The sequence below is a fragment of the Eupeodes corollae genome, chromosome 3, assembly GCF_945859685.1.
Source record: "Eupeodes corollae chromosome 3, idEupCoro1.1, whole genome shotgun sequence".
NCBI lineage: Eukaryota > Metazoa > Arthropoda > Insecta > Diptera > Syrphidae > Eupeodes > Eupeodes corollae.
In genome coordinates this window covers 44792745-44819377 of record NC_079149.1, presented here as the reverse complement: position 1 = coordinate 44819377, position 26633 = coordinate 44792745, and the positions used below count along the sequence as shown (strand labels likewise).

At 27.7% G+C, this 26633-nt stretch overlaps 1 protein-coding gene across 3 annotated transcripts in view; it reads right to left on the bottom strand.

Moving 5' to 3' along the window:
- Positions 1-26633, bottom strand: part of LOC129950326 (diuretic hormone receptor) — an 82953-nt gene that overhangs the window by 12762 nt on the left and 43558 nt on the right. For all 3 annotated transcript variants that reach the window (XR_008782103.1, XM_056062220.1, XM_056062221.1), the window contains exons 3-4: positions 17820-17937; positions 1-196 (exon numbers count right to left, since the gene is read on the bottom strand). Coding sequence is in view for 2 of the 3 variants with exons in the window: in XM_056062220.1 (XP_055918195.1) it covers positions 1-196; positions 17820-17937 (314 nt within the window). In the remaining variant the exon portion in view is untranslated. The remainder of the gene's footprint in view (positions 197-17819; positions 17938-26633) is intronic.

The following is a 26633-nucleotide window of genomic DNA, read 5'->3' as shown; positions in this document are numbered from 1 at the left end:
TTAAAGTAAAGAAAAACAATTAAGGCTAAAGTTAAAGCTAATAGACTTAAAAAATATCCCGAACAATAGATAAGTGATGGCAATTCTATGCTTGGGGAGAAGTCTGGAATTGGTGACGGAGGTGCATGGTGACATTTGTCATAGTTGGTGTAGTTGGCCCACGTTCCATTACTGAAGCACAGCCTTGTTGCATTTTCTGAAAATTAAAAAAAAAAACAATTAGTGGTAGTTTGGATTCTGGAGGGTATTTGAAATATGATTCGATGAATGTCAAATGTCTGCTATTGGCTACGTTTTTAAAATTGTTTAGTAAAGGATGTTGACGATTTCGTAGGATTGTTTTGTTTGAACCAAAAACGATTTTCAAAATTAAAAAAATTGACGTTGTTTTTTTTTGTAATCCATGTTTACTTCAGTGAAAAATAGCCATCAAGACTTTTCGCAGTAGAACGGTTTTTATATTTAAAAAGAGGTTAAGATGCGACCTACACTGATAACTTCCCATCCTGTCTGCCGATTTGTCTTGCTTAAAAGTTTGTAGATTTTTGTGTTGCGTTAAAAAAGTTTTCAGTTGAATTATTCTTAAAAAATTTAAAATTACCAACAATATTTTTTAGAAATAGTTTGCAAATTTAGTTTTTTTAGATAGATTTTTAGTTGAAAACCAATTTTTACCAATTTGAGTAGCATTTCTTAAATTTTTACAAATTGTATAAATGAAATTGATTTGAGAGATATCAAGAACCGAACATCAATTTTAACCAAATTTGCGTACTATTTCTTGTAGATTTTATTTTTTTTTATTGAAAAAACCGTCCATTGGATTTTTATAAAAAAAACTGCTGAATCAAAAAAAATGTCTGTGAAATAAAAAAAGTTTGAAGACAATATTTTTAATTTTTTGTTTAAGTTTTTATTTTTTTGTGAAAAACTGTCAATGCTGTCAATCTTGGTGCTTTATAATAATAATAAATAATAAATAAATATAATATATAATATAAATAAATATAATAAAATTTATTTGAAGTCGATATCTCTTCTGGTTCTTGAGCTACGTTCACACGCACGCACAGACATCTTTTTAAAAGCTTTTTTATTTCGACTCTAGGGATCTTAAAACGTCGAGAAATGTCAAAATGTTCAATTTGACAAATCGGACCCATTACAATAACTTTCTATGGGAAATTAAAAATTAATAAAATTGAAAGTTTGTCAAAATAGTTTATAAGAAAATTGTAAAAATTAGCGAGATTCAGACCAGAACTAATTTTTCTTAATAAGATGGAAACATTTTTAAACAGTTAAGATATTTTAAGAAATAATTTATATCTTATTTGTTATATGTTTTTCATTTTGTAAATTGTAACAGAATGGAATAAAAACTGACGGAAAGAAGTTCGTTCATAGCTCATGGTCTTGTTTGTGTGTGCAATAGATGGCGTACTATTCATTTGTTGAGACCTTTTTTTTTGCAAAATAACAAAACAAATATTAGAGCTATTGTCTATTTCATCTTAGTTGAGTCAGCTTACAAAATCTAATTTTTGTTTAGTTTTACAATTAATTATAAAAAAAGATTACAAGGACGTGCAATGATCGATTTTATGCTAAGCAACGTTGAAACCCAGAATAAAAAGTAAGATTTAAATTTTCTTATCTCGGTATGTTTTTTTGAAGACTCGATAAGTATTTTATGTACTACGTTTTTATTTAAAAGGTGATCATCAATAAGATGATACGGAGTTGCCAACAAATTTTGTAGGATTACACAAACTTGAAAACATGCTTTTACGATAAATATTTAATTTAATTTCAGTTATTAGCTCATTGGAAAAACACACAAATAATTATATTATTAAAGATTTACTGAAATAAACAGAAAGAAAATTCTATTAAAAAAAGTTAATTTTGAGTTTTAAAATGACGTAATAGTGTTTTATATGTTGGACACTAATCTTCGAACACATTCTTCGAGCCTCAAGAGGTTTCAAACGTATAAACGTCTAAAATTGAAAAATTCGGGAATTGATTTAGATACTCGGATAAAAGCCGAATCTCTATTCGGAACAGAGTTTCACTTTGCCTTTCCAACTGCAGAGATTCTACTGTGGATATTGTATTTGTTATTCATATAAATAACCGTGTTTTTCTGGCATTTTATAAATAGCAAATTCCCAAGAAAACGCATCGGCAGTAGCCAGATTTTTGTATTTAAAAATTGGAACAACTGAAAGAAGATCTTTCAGAATAATAACAACAAAAACACACAAATAGAAGAGTTTTTTTTTGTTAAAATCGAAAGTTAAAATTAACTTTAGCAACAAAAAAACTAACTTAAACTAATTAAATGGACAATTTTCAAGAAGAAATGGTAAGAAAACATCTGACAATTGAGATTCTATAAAAATAATTCATTCAACAAATGCAGCTTTGACATAAAATAAAAACTTCAAGAAGCTGGTTTGTTCGTAGACCGCTACATTAAAATGTGGTATTGAAGCGAGCTTGAAGCTCGTCTCAATTCTTTATATAACTGAATCGAGTTGATATTAGCTTGATTTGACTCGATTCCGGTCGGGGATCGGAGTCTGTTTATTTGCATGTTTGTGTACAAAAAATATAGTTTTGTTTTAATCAAATTAAAAAAAAATTGCACATGGAGTAGGTAGCGCACTGTTATATGTTGCTGAACTATTCAATTCTTCATTGTTTAACACGAATCAAACTATTTCACTTGCACTTCATAAGAAACATCGAGACACCATTTATATTTTAAAAAAAGCTGTCAAACTTAATCATTTTTAAATCTTCTTGTGCGGTGGAAACACCATTAAGATTTATTTAATCTAAAGTGAGATAAACCATTAGTGGAAACATAGCAAAACTTAATTATCTTTTCTATTCTTGCAAAATAAGCCCAGTTTGTGTATTTTGATTAACAACACTAAATAATATCAACAGTAACAGATTTATTTTTTTTTCGCCAATGGAATACACATGATTCCCAATGCACAACTAATCAACGAAACTGCCATCGAGATACGGATGCAATATCAATCGTACCAACATATGAGAACGCAATCACATTAGATCCATTTCAGACTGGTATAAATGTCAAAAACCTATCCGTAGTAAGATTCTACTTTAACTTTTATCGGTGTTATTCATACTACGGATATTGTTTTTGTTATTTGTGTAAAATCCTACTATACTATTGATAGATTTTCCAACAAAACACGTGTATTTCTATTGTACTACAAATGGCCTTTCCAAAAAAAGCATTCTTATTTTGTTTGCTATTAAATATGTCTCGAACAAATGTTGACTTCCATTGAATTGTATTAGTTACAATCTGGATCTACAAGGATTTTGAATAAACGTTGAGAAAAATAAACTTATGGCTTTGTTATTATCATCCAAACAATTATTTTAGGTCCTAAATATCTTAAGAAAATAAATTGATATTAACTTTTGAATTACAAAAAATTACGTTTGTGACATCTGTTAAAATTTTCAAAAGCGTGCAATAAAGAGTTCTTTGTACTTAAAATAAAAATCTTCAACAAATTCTACAAGGTTTTCCAATAACAGGTCTTATTTTGATATTAAATAAAAGTTTTATTTTGTGTAATAAACTGATGGGTTTTTATTGTAAATAGGAAGGTATGCACTTTACAACGAAACTAAATTTCAGTAAAATTGCTGCCACGGTTACGGTTGTAGCAGTATATCCTTTTAATGATATTTTCAATGAATATTTCACATATGTATTGAAGTTATCAGTGGGCTTTGCATTCCACCCTCTACATACATATATTGGTCTGAAATTGATTTTTTTAAAGCAAGCTTTTATATTTATTGAAATTCCAAATGTCTATCCGATCCTTTAAATCATTAACAAGTACAAAATGTTAGCCCAGTAAAATAAGTTACAGTTTTGAGTTCCTGTTCAAAACACCAATTATCCCCATTTTTGTTATGGTAGACCTTGGAGTCAAAGTAAATTCTTTTGAATATCTTGTAAAGTAATTTTAAATGAACGTGACGGGTTTATCTTTACAGAAAACGTGAAAGGTGTGGTCTTTTGAGATGGATGTACCCAATTTTGGGATAGACAACATACTAATGCTGTTCATTTTAACAAGTTTTCTTTTGTGTGGCTTATGTTTATCTTCAATTTGATTTGTTTTTAAATTGTATTCTTATCCATATTTTATATGTTCTTCTTTATAACAGAATATACCTTCATAATTTCTTCAATTTATCAAGCACACGAGTACATTGTTCCAATTTCATATGTTTTTGATAGGAGGACGAAGAGGTTTTATTCATTGTTAACCTAATTTGATTATTTCATGCATGCGTGATCCATAAAAGAAACCACTAGATTTAGTTTTAATATTAAATTTACTCCGTTTGAAAAGGTTGCTAATTATAAATTCTATATGTTTCGTTTCTTAAAACTATCAGCACACCCGCATATCATATAGTTTCAAATAAAAACACATACAACAAAATAAACACAATATGCAAACATAAACAGTTTTATAATTCTATATCATCTTTATACATACATACACGCAATGTATACGTTTTACATAAATGGAATTCTTTTCCCTTCTGAGAAATAAAAGGATAGCAGTTGAAGATATAGGAAGTTATTATAAAAAAATGTGACCAGGTTATTGTTCTGAAATTCTTAAAGCTTAAAAAGCTTAAAATACTCATTTTTAAATGTTTTTTTTGTATACAATAATGTAATTAAAGGTTTTCCAATAAGTATTTTAATTTTTTACAATTAATTGTGACCATATTGTAAAAGTTACATCTGTAAACAGATTTATAGAGTTCAACAAAGTTTTTAAGTGTAAAGTGTTTTACTAACTTCAGTCCGTAAAACAAAGTCAATTAACTTTATTTTTTAACTAAAAGTATAAATTCGTGATTTGACTTTGACTTTTTACATAAAAGTTAAAAATCATTTTCATCATTGTCAATCTCTTTGACACTATATACAGTCTTTTAAGTCACTTAAAAGCCAATTTTAAATGTGAGTTAATTTTAAAAGTCAGTTAGTCATTTTCAATTTCTTTGTCGTAAGGAATTTGATGTTGGTGAAAATTATATGAATATTGTGTATTTTGTAGACAATTTTAATAAATATCTCAATTCATAATACAAATATCGTCAATTTGAGGAACAAAAAGAGGCTGGGATGCGACCCACACTGATAACTTCCCATCCCGTCTGTCGATTTGTCTTGCTTAAAAGTTTGTCTATATGTATTTTTACCAAATTTACGTACTATTTTTTGTAGATTTTATTTTTTTATGAAAAAAACGGAATGTTGGATTTTTATATAAAAATTACTGAATATTGAAAACAATATTTTCTGTGAAATAAAATAAGTTTGAAGCCAATATTTTTAATTTTTGAAAAGCTATTTGAGTCGAAAGTAAATTTTTACCAAGTTTTAGTAGGTATTGTTTTTTTAGAGTTTTATTTTTTGTAAAAAAACTGTCAATTCGAATTTTTTAAAAATTTTACCAAATGTTGAAAACAATATTTCTTATAAGATAATATTAGTTTGAAGCCAATATTTAAAATTTTTGAAGAGATATTTGAGTCGAAAATCAATTTTAACAACCTTTTATAAATTTTTTTCAGGTTTTTATTTTTTGTAAAAAAACTGTCAATTCGATTTTTCTCAAAATTTGTCCTAATGTTGAAAACAATATTTCTTATAAGAAAAAATTAATTAGAAGCTATTACCTCAAGGTTTTAAAAGATATTTGAGTCGAAAATCATTTTTTACGAACTTTTGTTAATTTTTTTTTCGGGTTTTAATTTTTTGTACAAAAACTGTCAAACCGATTTTTTTCAAACTTTAACTGAATGTTGACAACAAGATGTTTTGAAAGATAAAAGTAAATTAAAACTAATATCTCAAAGTTTTGAAAAGATATTTGAGTCGAAAATCAATTTTTACCAACTTTTATACATTTTTTTTTTAGGTTTTTATTTTTTGTAAAAAAAACTGTCAATTTGATTTTTCTTAAAATTTTATCAGATGTCAAAAACATTATTTTTCGTTGCACAAAATTGTTTTAGAGATGAAATCATATTTCAGTCGTAAAATTTTGGAAGTGACAAATTTTTTTTTTCAGTTTTATTGATTTATAAAAAAAACCGTTATATTGATTTTTTTCAAAAAATATACCTGTTTGGTATCACGTTACAATATATTAAATAAAATTTAATTCATATCTCTAGCGTTTTTGGTTCGTAAGATATTTAAGTTTAACCAAAATTGTCACCTTTTTTTCAAACTGCTATGGTAAAAAAACCACCCACGCAATTTTCTTGAGAGCCCTTTCTGCATCTTTCTGCCTTATTATCTGTATAACAAAATTTATTTGAAGTCGATATCTCTTCTGGTTCTTGAGCTATGGACGACGAAAAAAACGTCGCGAACGTACGTTTGTACGTCTTACGCCCGTACATCCGTACGGACGTACAAACGTACATACACACGCACGCACAGACATCTTTCTAAAAATATTTTATTTCGACCCTAGGGACCTTGAAACTTCGAGAAATGTCAAAATTTTCAATTTGACAAATCGGACCCATTACAATAACTTCCTATGGGAAGTTAATAATTATAGTTATAACATAATTTTGTTAAAAAGAAAGTAAATGAATACAAATGATTAAAGTCTTAAGACTTTCAAAATTGCCTTCCATATAAAACTGATTTTTAAATGACTTTAAATTCTAAATAAAGTCTCATTATCTTCAAGTCCTGACTTTTAAAAATGACTTAATTTTTATGTTAAAAGTCAAAATTATTTTGAAAGTCCAAAAGACTTTTAAAAAAAGTGATGACTTAGCTGCAGTCACTAAAAAGTTACATCACTATAGTTTAACATGATTATTAACTTCTTATAAGTTCCCTTAGAAACTAGGACCTTATAGTTTTTGTCAAAAATAAAATCGGCATAAAGACTTTTGAAAAGTATACAATCCAAAATTAAACTGTAAGCTGTAACTGTAAAGATACCAGAAACTGTGAAAGTATGTTTTTAAAAATTTTGTATTTGAATTAAACAGTGCATTATTAATTAATAGGAAGTTAAGTTAGGCTCCGATTTGTCAAATTGAAAAATTCGAAATTTCTCGTTTCAAGGTCTCTAGAGTCGAAATCAAAGATTTTTAGTAAGTTCGTACGTCCGACGTCCGTGGTGTTTTTTTCGTCGTCCATAGCTGAAGAACCAGAAGAGATATCGATTTCAAATAAATTTTTTTATACAGATAATAATGCAGAAAGATGCAGAAAGGGCTCTCAAGAAAATTTCGTGGGTTGTTTTTTTACCATAGCAGTTAAAAAAAGGTGAACATCTTAGTTTACCCTAAATATCTCAAGAAGCAAAAACGCTAGCGACTTGCATTAAATTTTATATAATATATTATAACGTGATAACAAAAAATTATATTTTTTTTTAAATATTCAATTAACGGTTTTTTATAAATCAAAAAAACTGAAAAAAATTGTCACCTCGAAAATTTTACGAATAAAAAATAATTTTATATCCAAAAGTTTTGTGAAACGAAAACTAACGTTTTTAACTTCCGGTAAAATTTTGAGAAAAATCGAATTGACAGTTTTTCTTACAAAAAATAAAAACCTTAAAAAAAATGAATAAAAGTTAGTAAAAATTGATTTTCGACTTAAATATCTTTTCAAAACTTTGAGATTTTGCCTTAAATCTAATTTGATCTTATAAAAAATATTGTTTTCAACATTCTATGAAATTTTGAGTATAATCGAATCGACAGTTTTTCTTACAATACAAAATAAAAACCTAAAAAAATATTACTTAAAGTTCGTAAAAATTGATTTTCGACTCAAATATCTTTTCAAAGATATATTAAGTAATTAAATTTGAACTACTTTTATCTTTTGAAAAATATTGTTGTCAACACTGAGTCAAATTTTGAGGAAAATCTATTTTTTACAAAAATAAAAACCTGAGAAAAAACAATACTAAGACTTGGTAAAAATTTACTAACGACTTATAAAGCTTTTAAAAATTAAAAACTTTGTCTTCCAACTTTTTTATTTTGTTCTCGATATTCAGTAGTTTTCTTTTTAAATAAAAATCCAACAGTCTGTTTTTTCATTAAAAAAAATAAAATCTACAAAAAATAGTACTCAAATTTGCTGAAAATTGACGTTCGGTTCTTGATATTTCTCAAATATTTATATTTCATTCATCCAATTTGTAATAATTTAAGAAATGCTACAAAAATTGGTAAAATTAGTTTTCGACTAAGAATCTATAAAACAAAACTAGATTCTTTAAACTTAACTATTTCTTTATATAAAAAATATTGTTGGTAATTTCAATATTTGTAAGAATAATTGAACCAACAACTTTTTTAATCCAACACGAAAACGTACAAATTTTTAAGCAAGACAAATCGAAAGACGAATTGAATGAATTAATTTAAGTTGAAAGCTTTTCTTGGTTGAGAAGATAATAAGACCAATAAAGATGTTTTATCTTAAAAAACTGATTTCTTGATTCTTTTGAAAACAAAAATGTATTTGAAACCAGTGCCAGTTGCATACAAATATTACAATTCTAGCTACTTTGAAATGTTGAAAATTTTCTCGAAGATTAATCCAAAATTTATTAATTTTAATAAATCTTTTGTAAATAAAAATTTAATTTTTTTTAAATACGGTCATGGTCACCCCAATAGTTTCATAAAGATAATAATTTATGTGGAATTTTTGAATGCAAAACATCTTCATTATTTCTAAAGTTTTCTATTTTATAACCTGGACAAAATATTTTAAGTATGAATATTATAATAGAAAAATATCTAAATAAAAGTTTGTTGAAAGAAAATAGCTACGTAAACGTATGGAGATATAAAGGAGAAACGATAACTACCTCAAGGATTAATTCGTTTCAATAAATAAACAACAGCTCGTCTTTGAAAGAATGTCTCCACCTTAACTCGTTTCTTTTTATATTATAGTGACGTTCCTTAAGCCCGGTTAGCTATAAGCTATGTGCTTGAAAGGCGAGGAGTTGCCTCCTCTTTGCCATATACTAACAAGTTTATACTTATAAAAAAAGACAGAATAAAAGGACAGAAGACAGGCGAAGAGAGCATATAAGGTTGTGTCATCTTTTCTTTCATCACATCACATATGCACAGTACATATATCCTATTATATATGTGTCATGTGAGGATGTGGAGTATGATTAATGCATTGAATTTCACTCAATACAGTATTGAATCCTTAATCGAAACCGGAGACCATCAAACATCGATATCGTTTTGAAGAGTTTCGATTTTTTGTTGAGCTGTTGTTGTTGCTGTGCTTTTTCATTATGCGACGACGACGACGACGATGATAAAGAGCAAACTTCTTAAAGCCTTATAATATACTCGTACTCGTTTAAACGAACTTGAAAAACAAATGAAAAACAAATGTGGGTGTATAGCAGGATTTCCTTAAACACATTTTCCTAAGCGTACGTTTAATAGGACTACGTAAGAAGAATGTTGTTTAAATGGCGCATCAATGAGCAATATAAGGATGGGGACAATAGTCGACTATACTACTTAGGACTCGGATTAATGTTTACCAGAACTTACTACTTGAACATAGGAAATTGATTGAAAAGGATGTTTTTTGATAGATTCGAGTTCTTGTTTCCTAATGAAGACAAATTATAATGGATGAATTTAGCTACTCTATTGCTCCGGACTTTGAGTATATTTAAGTTAAGGTATCGAATAAAGACGAAACGGAAATGACAGTCAATTTGTTGTGTATAGCTAACGAAACGAGAAAAAGCCTTAATTTCTTCTGAATAAATGATATGTCTTACAAATCAGATTTGCTTTCAAGTTCTCATCGAGAAGATCAATCATTTAATTTTATTAAAGGCATAATATCCAGAAGCTCGCTCGAATGTATTGTACGTTATATAAGAATTTAAATGAATCGAAATTATTAAGATATTATGTAGATGAATACGTTTTATTTTTGAATAGAAATGTTTGCATGCAAACATATTTATGTACATACATGCTGAGAATGCTGTCGCCACAGGGAAAATAATAGAAAGAGTACAAACAATGGTCCTTTGGATTGGTCTCAGGCTATAAGTTGAACTATATACAGAATAATAGTTTCATAGAATAGTACAAAGGATTAGACTGTCACTACAATAAAAGGCATAACATTTTTTTAGTGGAAGACAAAATAATTCCACTGAAATTGTTTTTGTTATTATTTGTCGATAAGGTGTCACTTATATAAAAATTGTATTAATTGAAATAAGTTAAGAAAACTATCATATTCACTAATTTGTAGACTTAATTTATGTGTTTCGTATTAAATGAAACATATTTACGTATTTTTTAACTTATGTAATTGATTTACCACAATGAAATTCTAAATTTTTTGTAGAGATTTTATTCGATTTAAAATAGCATATACACACATTACCGAATGTACAATCTGTTGCCAAAGACAAGAATTGAAAGCACCGAAAGGAATTCAAGATATAAAAGAGGCTGGGATGCGACCCACACTGATAACTTCCCATTCCGTCTGTCGATTTGTCTTGCTTAAAAGTTTGTCTATATGTATCAATTTTTACCAAATTTGCGTACTATTTTTTGTAGATTTTATTTTTTATGAAAAAAACGGACTTTTGGATTTTTATATAAAAATTACTGAATATGGAAAACAATATTTTCTGTGAAATAAAATAAGTTTCAAGCCAATATTTTTAAGTTCTTAAAAGCTATTTGAGTCGAAAGTAAATTTTTAATAAGTTTTTGTATTGTTTTTTTTTTTAGAGTTTTATTTTTTGTAAAAAAACACTGTCAATTCGATTTTTTAAAAATTTTACCAAATGTTAAAAACAATATTTCTTATGAGATAAAATTACTTTGAAGCCAATATTTAAAATTGTTTAAAAGATATTTGAGACGAAAATCAATTTTTACCAACTTTTATACATTTTTTTTAGGTTTTTATTTTTTGTAAAAAAACTGTCAATTCGATTTTTTTCAAACTTTAACTGAATGTTGACAACAAGATGTTTTGAAAGATAAAAGTAAATTAAAGCCAATATCTCAAAGTTTTGAAAAGATATTTGAGTCGAAAATCAATTTTTACCCACTTTTATACATTTTTTTTTTAGGTTTTTATTTTTTGTAAAAAAACTGTCAATTCGATTTTTTTCAAACTTTAACCGAATGTTGACAACAAGATGTTTTGAAAGATAAAAGTAAATTAAAGCCAATATCTCAAAGTATTGAAAAGATATTTGAGTCGAAAATCAATTTTTACCAACTTTTATAAATTTTTTTTTAGGTTTTTATTTTTTGTAAAAAAAAACTGTCAATTCGATTTTTTTCAAACTTTAACCGAATGTTGACAACAAGATGTTTTGAAAGATAAAAGTAAATTAAAGCCAATATCTCAAAGTTTTGAAAAGATATTTGAGTCGAAAATCAATTTTTACCCACTTTTATACATTTTTTTTTAGGTTTTTATTTTTTGTAAAAAAACTGTCAATTCGTTTTTTTTCAAGCTTTAAATGAATGTTGAAAACAAGATTTTTTGAAAGATAAAAGTAAATTAAAGCCAATATCTCAAAGTTTTGAAAAGATATTTGAGTCGAAAATCAATTTTTACCAACTTTTATAAATTTTTTTTTAGGTTTTTATTTTTTGTAAAAAAACTGTCAATTCGATTTTTCTCAACATTCTTCAAAATGTTGAAAACAATATTTCTTATAAGATAAAATAAGTTTGAAGCCTTAATTTCAAGTTTTTGAAAAGATATTTGAATCGATATTCAATTTTTACCAACTTTGAGTAATGTTTTTTTTTCGATTTTTATTTTTTATAAAAAAACTGTCAATTAGATTTTTCTCAAAATTTTATCAGATGTCAAAAACATTATTCTTCGTTGCACAAAATTGTTTTAGAGATGAAATTATATTTCAGTCGTAAAATTTTGGAGGTGACAAATTTTTTTTTTCTGTTTTATTGATTTTTAAAAAAAACCATTATTTTGATTTTTTTCAAAAAATATACCTGTTTGGTATCATGTTACAATATATTATATAAAATTTAATTCAAGTCTCTAGCGTTTTTGGTTTGTAAGATATTTAGGGTTAACCAAAATGTTCACCTTTTTTTCAAACTGCTATAGTAAAAAAACCACCCACGCAATATTCTTGGGAGTCCTTTCTGCATCTTTCTGTCTTATTATCTGTATAACAAAATTTATTTGAAGTCGATATCTCTTCTGGTTCTTGAGCTATGGACGACGAAAAAAACGTCGCGAACGTACGGATATACGGACGTACAAACGTACGTACACACGCACCCACAGACATCTTTCTAAAAATCTTTTATTTCGACTCTAGGGACCTTGAAACGTCGAGAAATGTCAAAATTTTCAATTTGACAAATCGGACCCATTACAATAACTTCCTATGGGAAGTTAATAAAAGGATTTGACATAATTTTATATTAGAAATGTTGAAGGGAAAAAAGAGTAAACTAAACATTAGATAAGAATCCTGATAATGTTATTGATTTCATTGAGATCAAAGCTAAAAAGCCATTTTCTTATGTTTTAATGTTTAATCAAATGAGTTGATCGAATGCCCCGTAATTCAAAAGGAAGTAAATTAAAAAGTCTAGGTGCTATTGAGGAAAAGAAAATTAAAAATTGTTTAGTATTTTGCGCTGGAGCGTAAAGCGTAAGTTGGTATATTGCGACTTAGAAGATAACCACATCTCACAAAAAAATATTTTTAAAACTTTATAAAAATAAAGGTGTTTGAGAGGAAGAATACAAACAATGGAAAGCTTTGTTCATATTTTCTTTTTTTCCAAATGGTTCTTATTAAAATTTTTTGCGTTACCAAAAGAGGTTGACAAAGATTTTTGTAACAACCACCCCAACAGATTATACCGTATTGAAGTTTCGATTGTACTAACTCATAATAAATAGTTTCCATAATATAAGTGGTTGACAGTAGGTATTTCTTTAATGCTTGAGTGTGAATTTTCCAGTGTATTTTACTTTCAATGTTTATTCCAAGATATTTAAATTCAGTAACTGGTTCAATAACAAAACAGTTTGGAGAGCAATTATTTAACAACGCACAACAAGAGATACTACTTAGTGGGATCTTTCTGCAGCCATAACTATGCTGAACAAGAAGAGGAAGACTCAAATCTACAGCAAGGGATTTTAAAAACATAATTCTTTTTTTCTCACTAATTACTATATTATGCATGCCAAACCAATGTATTAATAACTCTAAGTCATGTTTAATGTCTGAAAACAAATCAAGCAAAGTGAGTCTAGAATAAACACACGCTATATCATCAGCAAAGCCAACTACTTTACCATTTAAATTAAGGGCAGATATACTATTATTATAAATAAGAAACAATATTGGACCTAAGACAGATCCTTGTGGGACTCCTATATTAATATTTGTAACTTCACTGAAGTTGCCACCTATTTTGACAATCAGTTTTCTATTTTTAAGGTAAGAACAAAACCAATTTAGCATAAAGCCTCAGAATCCACCTTTCTCTCACTTTCTTAGTAATATTTCATGGTCTACTGTATCGAAAGCTTTTTTTATGGGGATACATTGAGCACATGATATATTTGCAAAACATGTCACTTCTCGAAGAATAGTTAGCCATTAAAATCATTACTTAAAACAATAATTTAAAATATGTGGCACCCTAATGTCTTTATACCATATTTATTAGACATACAGTGTAATCCAATACATGTAGATGGGGCTTAGAGAAATCTACATATACTCGTACAGTAGTATAACGTATAGAGCTATGTAATGCGCTAGGGAAATAATATAGTCGCTTAATTTTGTAAGAGCTACCCATGGTCATTATTGGTAAAATTAGATAATGGATTGTTTTAATCTTGTATAGGCAGATTACATATATTGAATTAGAATATATTTGAGGGAATCGAAAATTTCGTGATATTTTCCTAGAAATTATTTAAAGCCCTCAAAAAGTTTTCTATTATTATTGAACACCATCATCAAGTTATCTCTTAGCCCACACAACCTGTTCTAGTTTTCAAATTAAGCTTATTAAATAATATAATGCATTAAAATTTAACCCATCACTTCATTAAAAATTGTCTCTTAATTTTTTTTGCGAAAATAATTCGATAATTCGATAAAAAGAAAATTAGATATAAGCCATAATTTCAAATTGTTAAACAGATAATTTTAAATTTTAAGATGTAATAAGTTTGAAGCCATAATCTCAAATTTTTGAAAAGATATTTGAGTGTTAATTCAATTTTTACCAACTTTGAGTAATGCTTTTTTTAAGATTTTTTTTTTTTAAACTATTATTTTGATTTTTCTCAAAACGTTTTTTTTCGTTGCACGAAATTGTTTTGGAGAAGAAATCATATTTTATTCGTAAAATTTTCGAGGTGACAAATTTTTTTTTCAATTTTTTCGATTTATAAAAAAACCGTCAATTGGATTTTTTTTTCTAAGAATATACTTATTTGGTATCACGTAATAATATATAATATAAAGTTTAATTGAAGTCTCTAGCGTCATTGGTTCTTGAAATGTTTAGGGTTAAATAGAATTTTACCAAACACGAAATTTTTTTAAAAGACCTTTTTGCATCTTTCACCATTATTATCTGTATAACAAAATTTACTCGAAGTCGATATCTCTTCTGGTTCTTGAGCTATGGACGACGAAAAAAACGTCGCGAACGTACGGACGTACAAACGTTAGTACACATGCACGTACAGACGACATCTTTCTAACAATCTTTTATTTCGACTCTAGGGACCTTGAAATGTCGAGAAATGTCAACATTTTCAATTTGACATATAGGACCCATTACAATAACTTCCTATGGGAAGTTAAAAAGAAATGTTGGAGCAATTTCTTAAATTTGCATTTTGCTTATAAATAATTTTATTGAATTCTTTTTTTAAGCAAGAAAGTACGAATGTTTTAATTTTTGAATAGAAAAATAACACCTGTTAATAAATAAATGCAGGTTATACTTTTTCTAGGGTTTTCATTTTATTTCGAATCGAACCTTTTTTAATTCGAAAAAAAACGTATAATAAGATTTTTGAGGGTGTATAAATTCATAAAGTAGTTCTTGATAAAAGAGGGTTTTCCTGAGTTTAAGCTTGAAGTTGATTTGAAAATCAGCACTAAAAATTAAATATTAACTCTAATTGGTTAAAAACTCAAAGGAATTATATTCAAGGTTTTGTTTCTTGGTTGTCGAAGAAAGAAAAATATAAGGGTGATATTTGAATTCAGGACATCTTAGTTCCTTAAAAAAGTATGGTTTCTTAACGCCAGTGTAATGTGTCAATTACTTACAACTGGTTAAATAAAATGTTTGAAATATTGCTTAAAGACAATAAGACTAAGTACAATAATTTTTCTGAAAAAAAATGAATTTTCATAAAATAATAATAAAATTGAATATTTTTCTAAATATTTATCTTCAGTTTAATATTCATTGTTGTCAAATTAGTTAAAAAAAAGTTTCTTTTTTTTGTAATGTTCTCAAGTGAAATGTATGTATGGTAATTCTTTAAAAAAATCAAAAATATCACTGTTATCAAGTAAGGCAATCGAATGATTTTTTGTATAAAGACGGTTTTATACAAATTCTTGACAAAAATATACGAAAAATTAACTTGATTAAAAAAAATTTGAACTTATGAGAAAAACCAAGATATATTTACAAATCAAAATAAACTGTAACTTTTCATAATTAACGATTAAAAAAATTTGTAAAAAATACTTTGTAGACCATTTAATTTTTGTCAATTAATATCGCAGATACAAAATTTACAACAAATATCTTATTATTACAAAGAAAAAAAACAAACCATGGAGTATGGTTTTGAGTTAGATTTTTGGAATTCATTCTTAATCAAAGTGATTATCATGAGTTTTTTTAACTACTCTAACTAATATTTTTGTAGTATTTTGTTTCCGATTTAATACAAACATTTTTAAAATTATTGGTTTTTTGAATCTTCAATTAAGTTTTCCCTTTTGCTCTTAATAACTTTAATATTGAGATGACTCTGATTACAAAAAACCGTTCTAGTTGAAAATTACTTAAAAATAATTTATTGGGAAAAATATTTGTTCTTAATTGATTTGTCATTAAAATCATATTGTCATCTTGTAATATAAAAAAAGTCGCAAAAGTCCATTGTGAAGTAGGCCTTGTGACTTACAACTCTTAAATATTCCTGTGTGCGATTACTGTTGTCAGGAATGGAGAGGACCTCCAGTTTTAAGTCGAATCCGAACGACTAATTTTTAGAACGTATTTTTCATGAACAAAAATTATTCTTGGATGATTTGCCAATTCCTCCCAAGAGGCAGAATCCGTGAAAAGAACCTTAGATGGCAGAGGCAGGAATTGAACCCACGACCTCTGGCATTACAGTCCAACGCACTAACTATCATTTTATCTTAGTATGTAATTTATTGGATACTGTATGTACCAACATCTCTGTATCACAACTGTCATTTCTTGTTTCTTAACGTATTTTCTAAAGACTTAAATAATTTTTAAACTTATATTGCTTATGAAAAAGGCCAAAAAAACATAAACCTCATTACTTTAAATTGAGTTAAGAATTAAGTGGAAAGAAAACAGTTTAAATAAAATTGATTTTCCCTAGAGTACTTTTTTGTTTACGTTTTAAATGCAGTTAAACTGTTGTTCATGTCCTTAAATCATAATATTTTTGTATTTTAATAATATTCCAACTTCTTGAAAAGTTTTTTTCCTCTTATTTAACTTTCTTTTAACATTAAAAAGTACCAGAGGCAAAATAAAAAAATTATTGTTTTTGTATTTTTTTCAACAAAAAAAAAAAAAAATTATATGTATGTTTATATATATATAGTTATTAATATAAGAACGCCTTAAGGATAATCTCTTTTGATATATATATGTACAAGGTAAATGTTTTCAGGAGTCAAGAATAGGTCTATCAAAAATACTCGCAAATTTTTTACTTCCCGTAATCATTGGCTGTAAATTATTTTAAACTTTGAAACTTTTTATTCACTCTGAAACTAGTTTCAAATAAATTACCTTTTCTTCATAAAATACAGATGCCTAGGTAAATATTGATTTTTACAATGAAAAAATATTATTTCTAACTGTATAACAGTAAGCACTAAGTAATATTGAAAGAGTTTTTATACATTAATCTCATTTAAGAATCATTGTTTGTTTAATGCTTAACAATGTTTATTTAAAGTTTTCCGTATTTCATAAGTAAACATATTTGAAATACCTTACTCTATAAGAAATAAGAAAACACCAAGAAAAAAAAACTTATCTATCCAAAAGATGCAGTTATTTGCTTATGAGAAGTGCATCAATAAAATGAAACTGAATTTATTGTAAATATAAATTGAGTTTAATTGAAGATTTTGTGTTATTAAGAAAATGTGTACATATTGTAAATTAATTTGAGTTCTAAGGGTTTTAAAACCTCACTAAAGCAATTAAACTATAAAATAAAGGATTGCCAACGTTTTGCTCGTGTGAGACATCAATGATCAATCCATACACTTGAATGTCCTTAACATATTAAAAGTTGATGTTTAAAAGAAGACTTTGAAATAAATACAATGCAAAACCACCCAAATGATTATTATTCTTTTTTAATTTATACTTACGTGTGCTATCATACTGGATGCCTTTGAACTCTTCAAAACACGGCAAAATGGCCAAAATACCTGGAGGTGTTCTTGGCCAACACAGTACTGAATCAAAAGATATCGGACATCCAAGAACCTGCAAGATACAAAAAAAAAAAACAACAATGAAAAATTAAAAATTAATGAAATAAACTCCTTAAGTCTAGCGTTTTGTTATTTTATCTGCCACAAAGGTAATTTTTTCTAAATGAACATTTCAAAAACAGTTCTGCTAATAAAATCATAATACCCCTACAAAAGCAAAAGCCAGACCAGACCAGACAAACACGCCATGCGATTATTATTATTCTACAAAAGATGAACGACTAGGGTATACGGTCACATAGTAACGACCTCCTGCAATGACTGCCAGGCAGATAGAAAAAGGACTTCCTTGCGCTTGTTCAATTCCTACAGTTTCATGTATACCAAAACTCGTACATAGTGACGGGGAGACAATGTTCCCCTGGAATCATAATTCAATTTGTCGTTTTCACAACTGTGTGTGCCGAAGCCGGGAGCGTTCTTCAATCTTCACTCTTCGTTCCATAAATCCACACACTACTCGCCCTGCACATGTCCGTCCAATCCCTCATCTCGTCCATCCTTCCTTGCCTTACTTGGCAACCCCCTACCCTAGCCTACCTAACTCTATACCTACATAATTTGAACTTTTGAGGGAAATTGTTTTGAAAAATATTATTTACCCGGAAGCGGTTAAATTTTTGCTTAATCAAAGACCATGGAAAATAGTGAAGTTATATTATGAAAGTTTTTGAACTTTGTAAAGGTATTTTTCTTCTATCCATACAGCAAAATTTAAAACTATATACCATAGATGGCCGTTAAAGTTTTGAGAAAGTTTGTTTAATTAATTTTTCTGAATAAATTTTACCTTTGAAAAGTTTAAATTTAGAATAGGTTTATAAATATTTTCAAATTATATTCTCTTTAAGGAAAATACTAAATATACATAAATATTTTTGGTCCATTAATTAAGGTTAAATGATCATTTTGTTTTTATTTGCATATTTTATAAATCCTTTGTTGTTTTTCACCTGCCAAACGTCACCGCTCCTCCGCAGCATTGAATTTAATATTTATTAAATTAATGAAACAATATTTTTTTGCAGTAAGCTTACCTGGTTATAGTTTTTTTTTGTCGAGATAAAGAGCTTATACCTTTTGTTATTACTGTAAGATTTCAGAGAATGGAAATTTCCGAAAAAAAAGTAGAAAAAGTAGATTTCGTAGTACCATTCGTCGTCACGGTAAGTTGTCAGTGTCCCTGCTATTTAATTAAGCATTGATACATGTATGTATTCTTAAATAATTTATTTGAGCTTTAGCAGAAAAGAAGATGTTGGTTTGGTTTTTTGAATATTCTGATGCATAGATTTTTTTAAGGGCAAACAACTTTCAAGAGGAATAACTTTCAAACTAATGCATTTTGTTAACATTTATATAATTTATTTTAAAAATTTGGGATCCATTGGCCAAATTTAAAATAGATTTATGTACATACATTTATCGTCACATCGCAATTGTGGCTTAAAGGTTATATACAATCAAGCAGCAATATAAGCAGGTAAATGCACTCTGATAAATTGAAATAAGGCTAAACTATTTTAAGAAATAAGACCACCTTATTTGTACGGTGCTTGGGCACACTATAGGATTTGGGATAGGATTTGAGGTTGAGAGCCTGCAAAGTTTCTTTGCATTAATGACAAACCATACTGTTAAAAGTGAAATAAATCCAATTTGGTTTTATTTCACTTTATTTAAGTCTACTAACAGTTGGAAATTAGCTTTGTTACACTTTACAAAATTCATTAACTTCCCATCCCGTCTGTCAATTTGTCTTGCTTAAAAGTTTGTAGGGTTTGGTTAAAAAGTTGTTAGTTAAATTATTCTTACAAAATTTTAAAATTGAACAATATTTTTCACATAAGGAAATAGTTTAGTTTGAAAATCTAGTTTTGTTAATAGATTTTTAGTCGAAAACAAATGTTTACCAATTAATGTAGCATTTCTTAAATTTTTACAAATTGGATGAATGAAATTATTAATTTGAGAAATACCAAGAACCGAACATCAATTTTTACTGAATTTGCGTACTTTTTGTGGCAGATTTTATTTTTTTATTTATTATTATTATTATTTTTTTCCTGAAAAAATGGACTGTTGGACTTTTATAAAAAAAAACTACTGAATATCGAAAACAATATTTCCTGTGAAATAAAAAAGTTTGAAAACAATATTTTTAATTTTTGAAAAGCTATTTGAGTCGAAAGTAAATTATTTACCAAGTTTTAGTATAATTTTTTAAAGGTTTCCATTTTTTGTAATAAAAACTATCAATTAGATTTGTCTTAAAATTTTACTGAATGTTGAAAATAATATTTTTTATAAGATTAAATTACTTGGAAGCCATAATCTCAAATTTTTGAAAAGATATTTGAGTCGAAAATCAATTTTTGCACCTTTGTGTAATGTGTTTTTAGGTTTTAATTTTTTTATAAAAAAAAACTGTCAATTCGATTTTTCTCCAAATTTTCCCAGAAAAAAACGTTATTTTTTGTTGCACAAAGTTGTTTTGGAGATAAAATCAATTTGTATTTCTAAAATTTTCGATGTGGCAAAGTTTTTCCAGTTTTTTGATTTATGAAAAAAAACTTTTTTTATATTTTTTTCAAAAATATACACTTTGCAATATATTATATAAAATTTAATTCAAGTCTCTAGCGTTTTTGGTTCGTAAGATATTTGGGGGTTTTTCAGCTTTTTTGAAACGGCTATGGTAAAAAAATCACCCATGCAATTTTCTTAAGATCCTTTCTGCATCTTTCTGCATTATTATCTGTATAAAAAAGTATTTGAAGTCGATATCTCTTTCGGTTCTTGAGCTATATACGACGAAAACACGTCGTGAACATACGGAGGTACGGACGTACATACGTACGAACGCACGTACACACATACATCTTTCTAAAAATGTTTTTGACAAATCGAATCCGGTACAATAACTTCCTATAAAGTGAAATAGTTATCTCAAGAAATGAAACTCCACCGATTGAATCTTTTACCATGCCTAGAATGGTGTAATTACTATATTAAAATCAAAAATTTTAGAGTATGAAAATGGGACAGTGAGGAGGAATGAAAATGTAGTGTAGTGTGTTTTTTTTAAGTGTGGATTTCAAGAAGAAATAAAACGCATATAATATAATTTTATAGCAAAGAATTTAGCTTTATTAAAAAGATAAGTGTATGGGTATATGCCATTATGTTTTTAAAATAATCTCTAGCAAGTTGCCGCGCTGGAACTTGGTCGAATAAATTTCAGCCAAGAGAACTGATTTTTACCACTTTTTGCAACAATTTGGATCAATGGAAGAAAATCTAGAAAGTCAATATCTTGTAAAAAAAATTCGAAAAGTGTTTAAATTTGAAATTTTATATTAAGCACTTTAATGAGTTAAAACAATAGCAAAATGCAGTATGATATTGAGGTGGTTAAACAATTCATATACTCAGTTAAATAAGAACAAATTTTCCTGAAATTTAAAAATATTTAATTTTATAAGAAAAATCTAGTAACATATGTACATACAACTGACTGTGTTAGTTCTAAGTTTTGTTGAGTTGTCATGAAAGTAAATTAACTTTTACTTCAAGTTTGCGACATTGAGTGCTAACCGTAATGCTTATGCTTTCAGTGCGTGTATTGCTTGTCAGGATGGCTTTTAAAGGGTTCGACATAATTCATCTCTATTTTTTCGTTTAATATCTATAAACCTGGTTCCTTTTACCTTTTTTCAGCTTGATAGAAAAATGTCACTTATTGCTTAGCCAGAACTTCAATATATTCATAAGGAAAAATATTGTATTTTCTACTAGAAGGTAATCCTTCTGTGCCACCAAGTGTTTTTGGGTCGTCGTAAAGCACACTTAGCAGTTGTTGTCATTTGCCTAAATTCTACAGGTATTTGGCGAACCTTCTTCTCTTAGAATGAAATTACTATCCATTATTGTGTCTTAAATAATAATTTTATCAAAAAACACTGTGTTAGAAAAAAACATAGAGAAGAATCCAATTTCCAAGGACACTATTTGCATACTTTTTTTTTTGATAATTGGTTTTTAATTCGTAAAGTTAGGACAAATAGTTTTCATTTACTCGAATTTAAAACAAAAATTCATGTGGTAAAACACAGGTATTTCAATTCAAAACAGCTACGTTGAATTCATAGAAAAAAGTTGGCTTAATTTAAATTATTAATTCATGTGTCCTAAATAAAACAGATCAATGTATGTATAACCAATGGATTGTTTTCTAATAGTTTTAGAATTTAGAATTTAATAAACATACCTATAAAAAAAGGACAAACAAATACATGCATATATATAAAATATTAAATGAATATTTTGTACCAGCCAGCTCCTGATGTGTACATTCCGAGTTGAGTTAAATGGCGAAATTAGTTTTTTAGTGGGTTACCTTATTGGCTATAGCTAAAAGCATGCCATTTGGTGTAAACAGAGCCACCATACCAAAAGTAATTATAGTGCTAGAGGCTTATGGAAACATACAAAATATCCACCCTAAACCCTGAAGTGCAGAAAAATAGCAACGGTTTCAATTTTGTTGGATTATATATAAAATAATACATAAAACAGGCATATTTGCTTTTGCCAAATTTTATACATTGGTGTCTTCGTCCTTTTCCTCTCGTTGTGCTTTGGTGCGGATGTTATCAATATTATATGTACATAGGTAGGTATCTAAACTTTAATTGAAAATGCATAATAAATGAAAATTTAATGAAAACTACCTATAATGTACATGGAACTCCCGTTGATGTTGTTGGTTTAAAATATCAGGGATGTAAAATATACACTACATGAACATAGTGCACAGGAAGTAAAACAATAGGATATTAGCTATTGAGTACTTATGTAATGTTGTATAGCGTTTTTAGATTAGGATCCCTTTTCGTGAAAGGGTTTTAAAATTGAAAAAATAAATCATAAACTTACCAAGAGTATCTACTAAATTCTGTGTTACACAAAACACTGTGTTAAGTAAGGGAGTTGTGTTAAAGTGTGGCTTCATCAAAACACATAAATATCTTGTGGGGTTTGGAAGTTCTGTTAGATGTCTATATATGTCTTTAACTAAAATTAATACTTATTGAAGATCTTAAGCTGAATTCATTCGAACCATAAATAGTGAATAAGTTTTTAAGTAAACTTCATCGAAATGGCTATAGACAATATTATAAATTTTTTGACTAAAATGTTGCCGACATTAGTTAAATATTTCTTATAAACTTAAATCTTCTGACTAACTCAATACATTACTCAAAGATTGGAACTCGTCACCAAAAGTTTATGGATTTTGCCGAAATCTGTGTAGTTCTGTGATTTAAATGTTTCTTTTTTTCCAGAAAATGTACACTTAGATTCACATAAATTACGAAACTTTTTAGAACATTGTTAAGAAACCTTAACTTAATTCTTTCTACTCAAAAACAGCAAACAAAACAATTGTAAACACAAGATAAAAATCTCAAAAATTATCAAAAAATAAGAGAAGACAAAACTATTACGTTTAAACTTAAAAATAATAATAATAAATTATACAAATTAATATTCTTCTCAAATCGAATATAGGCTATAAATTTAAGTTTTAAGGGCATCTTCTTCTAAAGTTACTGCCAAAAACTGATTAACATTTTTTTTTTCAAATAAGATGGTTGACAACAAAATATACTTGATAACATTTTTACGAAAGTCCAAAGATCAAACTTGTCCAACAAATAATAAAAAACTTACAAACTACCATTTAAATAGTTTAATGTGCCGAATATCTCGACCGAAAATAGATTTAAAAATAAAGTTCCACTTTTTAAAACATTTGTTCTAATGCATTGATATAATTATTTTATACATAGGACGACGTTTCAAGGTCCCTTGAGTCGAAATAAAATATTTCTGGAAAGATGTCTATGCGTGCGGGTGTACGTAAGTTCGTAGGTCCGTACGTTCGCGACGTGATACCAAATAAGAATATTTTTTGAAAAAATCTAGTTAACGTTTTCTTTATAAATTAAATTAACTGAAAAAAAATGGTCACCTCGAAAATTTTACGAATACAAAATGATTTTATCTACAAATAATTTTGTGCTACGAAAAATAAAGTTTTTAACATCTGGTAAAATTTTGAGAAAAATCGAATTGACAGTTTTTCTTACAAAAAATAAAAATTTAAAAAAAGAAATTACAGAAAATTGGTAGAAATTGAATTTCGACTTAAATATCTTTTCAAAACTTTGAGATATTGGCTTTAAATTACTTTTATCTTTCAAAAAATATTGTTGTAAGCAATCAGTAAAATTTTGAGAAAAATCTGATGGACAGTTTTTTTACAAAAAAACAAATCGACAGACGGGATGGCAAGTTATCAGTGTGGGTCGCATCACAGCCTCTTTTTTTCCTATTAGATTTTGATAGCTACAAATTAATATTAACCTGTCTTAAAATCTCCTGACGTACAAGATCAAATGGTCTGAAGGCATTTACTGGCGAATTGATTGGCACTCACCAGTGTGGCTTCAGTTCTGGAAAATGTGCCATCGACCAAAAGACCCAAGAATACCAGCATCGTATACATATACATCACCTATTCTTCGATTTCAAATCACGGTAGTGTGAACAGGGGCAAGCTATACAGTTCTATGTCGAGTTTTGGTATTCCTGTCAATCTGATACTTATTAGAATCATATTGGAGAATAATCGCTGCTCCATCAAAATTAGTAGAAATTCAACAGATACCTCCAAAACCACAATAGCATTACGACAAGGTTACACGCTGTGTCATGAAGCTGTTTCAATATTGTGCTTGAGACCATAGGCCCAATAGGCGAATACGAATGTCACCATCTTTCAAAAATCTCTAAAGTATTTTGGATATTAAAATGACTTCGACTTTATGGGAAGATCGAAATGAACATTGCCTTTTTCAGATTCAGAAAAGAATTTGTATTCTCATTAATGAGGACAAAATTAAGTTTGCATATGCTGTCTTCAAAGACCATCCTTATACTTGACCCGCTCTGTATCGCCAGCTAAACTCAAGTAAAATTAAGAAGAACCCCCTGACAATATTTACAAAATTCATATCTACATCACGTTTTGCGATTTTAAGATCTTTTTTGATTGGACTATAATGAAGTGGCAATTTATTTGAAGTCTCTACCCTTGGGAAAATTTAAATTCCAAGTATCTCAAAACAAATAGATAAATACCATTATCTTTACTTTACAATAACTTTTAAATTTAAATTAATAATCAGGAGTTATAAATAATAAAAGAAAATAAGAAAATCCTTCGATAGAATTTCAAAGCTTTTAACTCTTCCAAAAATAGCCAACTTTAAGGTGTATTCTCTGAATCTGAACAGCTATTGAATATTGATGAACGACCAAAAAACAGCTTTCATTTAATGGAAGCACCGCGGTCTCTTCTCAGAAACATAATATTTGTATCCTTTTTAATATTGCACCACTGTTTGTTGAAGACGAGAGAAAATTATATTGAAATAATTTTCCATCGCGCTTACCTGCAAGTACATACATATGTATATAGATAGTCAGGCAGACTATGAAATATAGCACCTCTATCTAGCACCACCACTGCACCGAGCTGTGATGGTTTGAAATATTTTGCAAATTTTAATTTCATCAGAACCGGAAGCGGAAAATTGAAAATTCTCTGCCAATGTTGTAATTAGAATAAATTATGTAAAAAAAGTAACATCTCAAATACTCGTACATAGTTTGATGCTATCCGCAAGTAAATTCATTTTCAGTCTCTCTAAAAATATTCTATTTTGCATAACGTAGTTAAAGCAGCAAAGCAGAGCATATCATAGCATTTATAATATAATTTATGTAATTATATTTAAAGGTTGCAAAAACACTGCACACTGCACAGCACAGTTCCATGATAAGATATTATTATTTAATTATTAATGATCGTTCACTGGAAATAACATTAAAAATGATGTAATGAAATTTTTTGGAAAATATTTCCCAAATATGTTAAACTTAAAAATTTCAATTTCAGTTCAAAATACTTCATTGATTACATTTTCCATGAATTTTTCTAGCAGAAAAATTTAAAGAAATCCACTTACAAACATGAATTTTCAAGGCATTCTTCACAAACTAAAACAAAAAACAACAATTCAAAAACATTATTTAAAATTAGTTTTGTATGCTTGAAGGATGTTATTCCAAATTGAAGATTGAATGTATGTAATCAAATCAGGATAGAAAGTAACTGGTACTTTTTTAACATAAAACAGAATTTTTTAAAATATGATTGCATTTTATTTATTTTTGTGAATAATGTTATTTGTGAATTTATAAAGGTACCTCTGTGACGTTTAACATATTTAAACCACATCCTTAACTTGTTCACGTTTAGGTACTGCGGAAATTTGAGGTAGATTGTAAATTATGGAAACCGTAGAACTGAAGGAAGTTAATTTATGTTGTTCATGGCAATCGTGGTATTTGTTTGTGGTTCTATACAAAAGTACCTTAATAATGTCCCTTATTGCGGATGACATTTTCAGTTTTCCAATATCTGTGAAATTGTAGCTAATTTGATAGATGTTTGTTGTAAAACAGCAAACTTGGTTGACACGTGTGTAAGTCTAAAATTATCGAACGAAACCTTACCTATTTAAAAAGAGGATGTGATCAAAATGGCACCTGCTA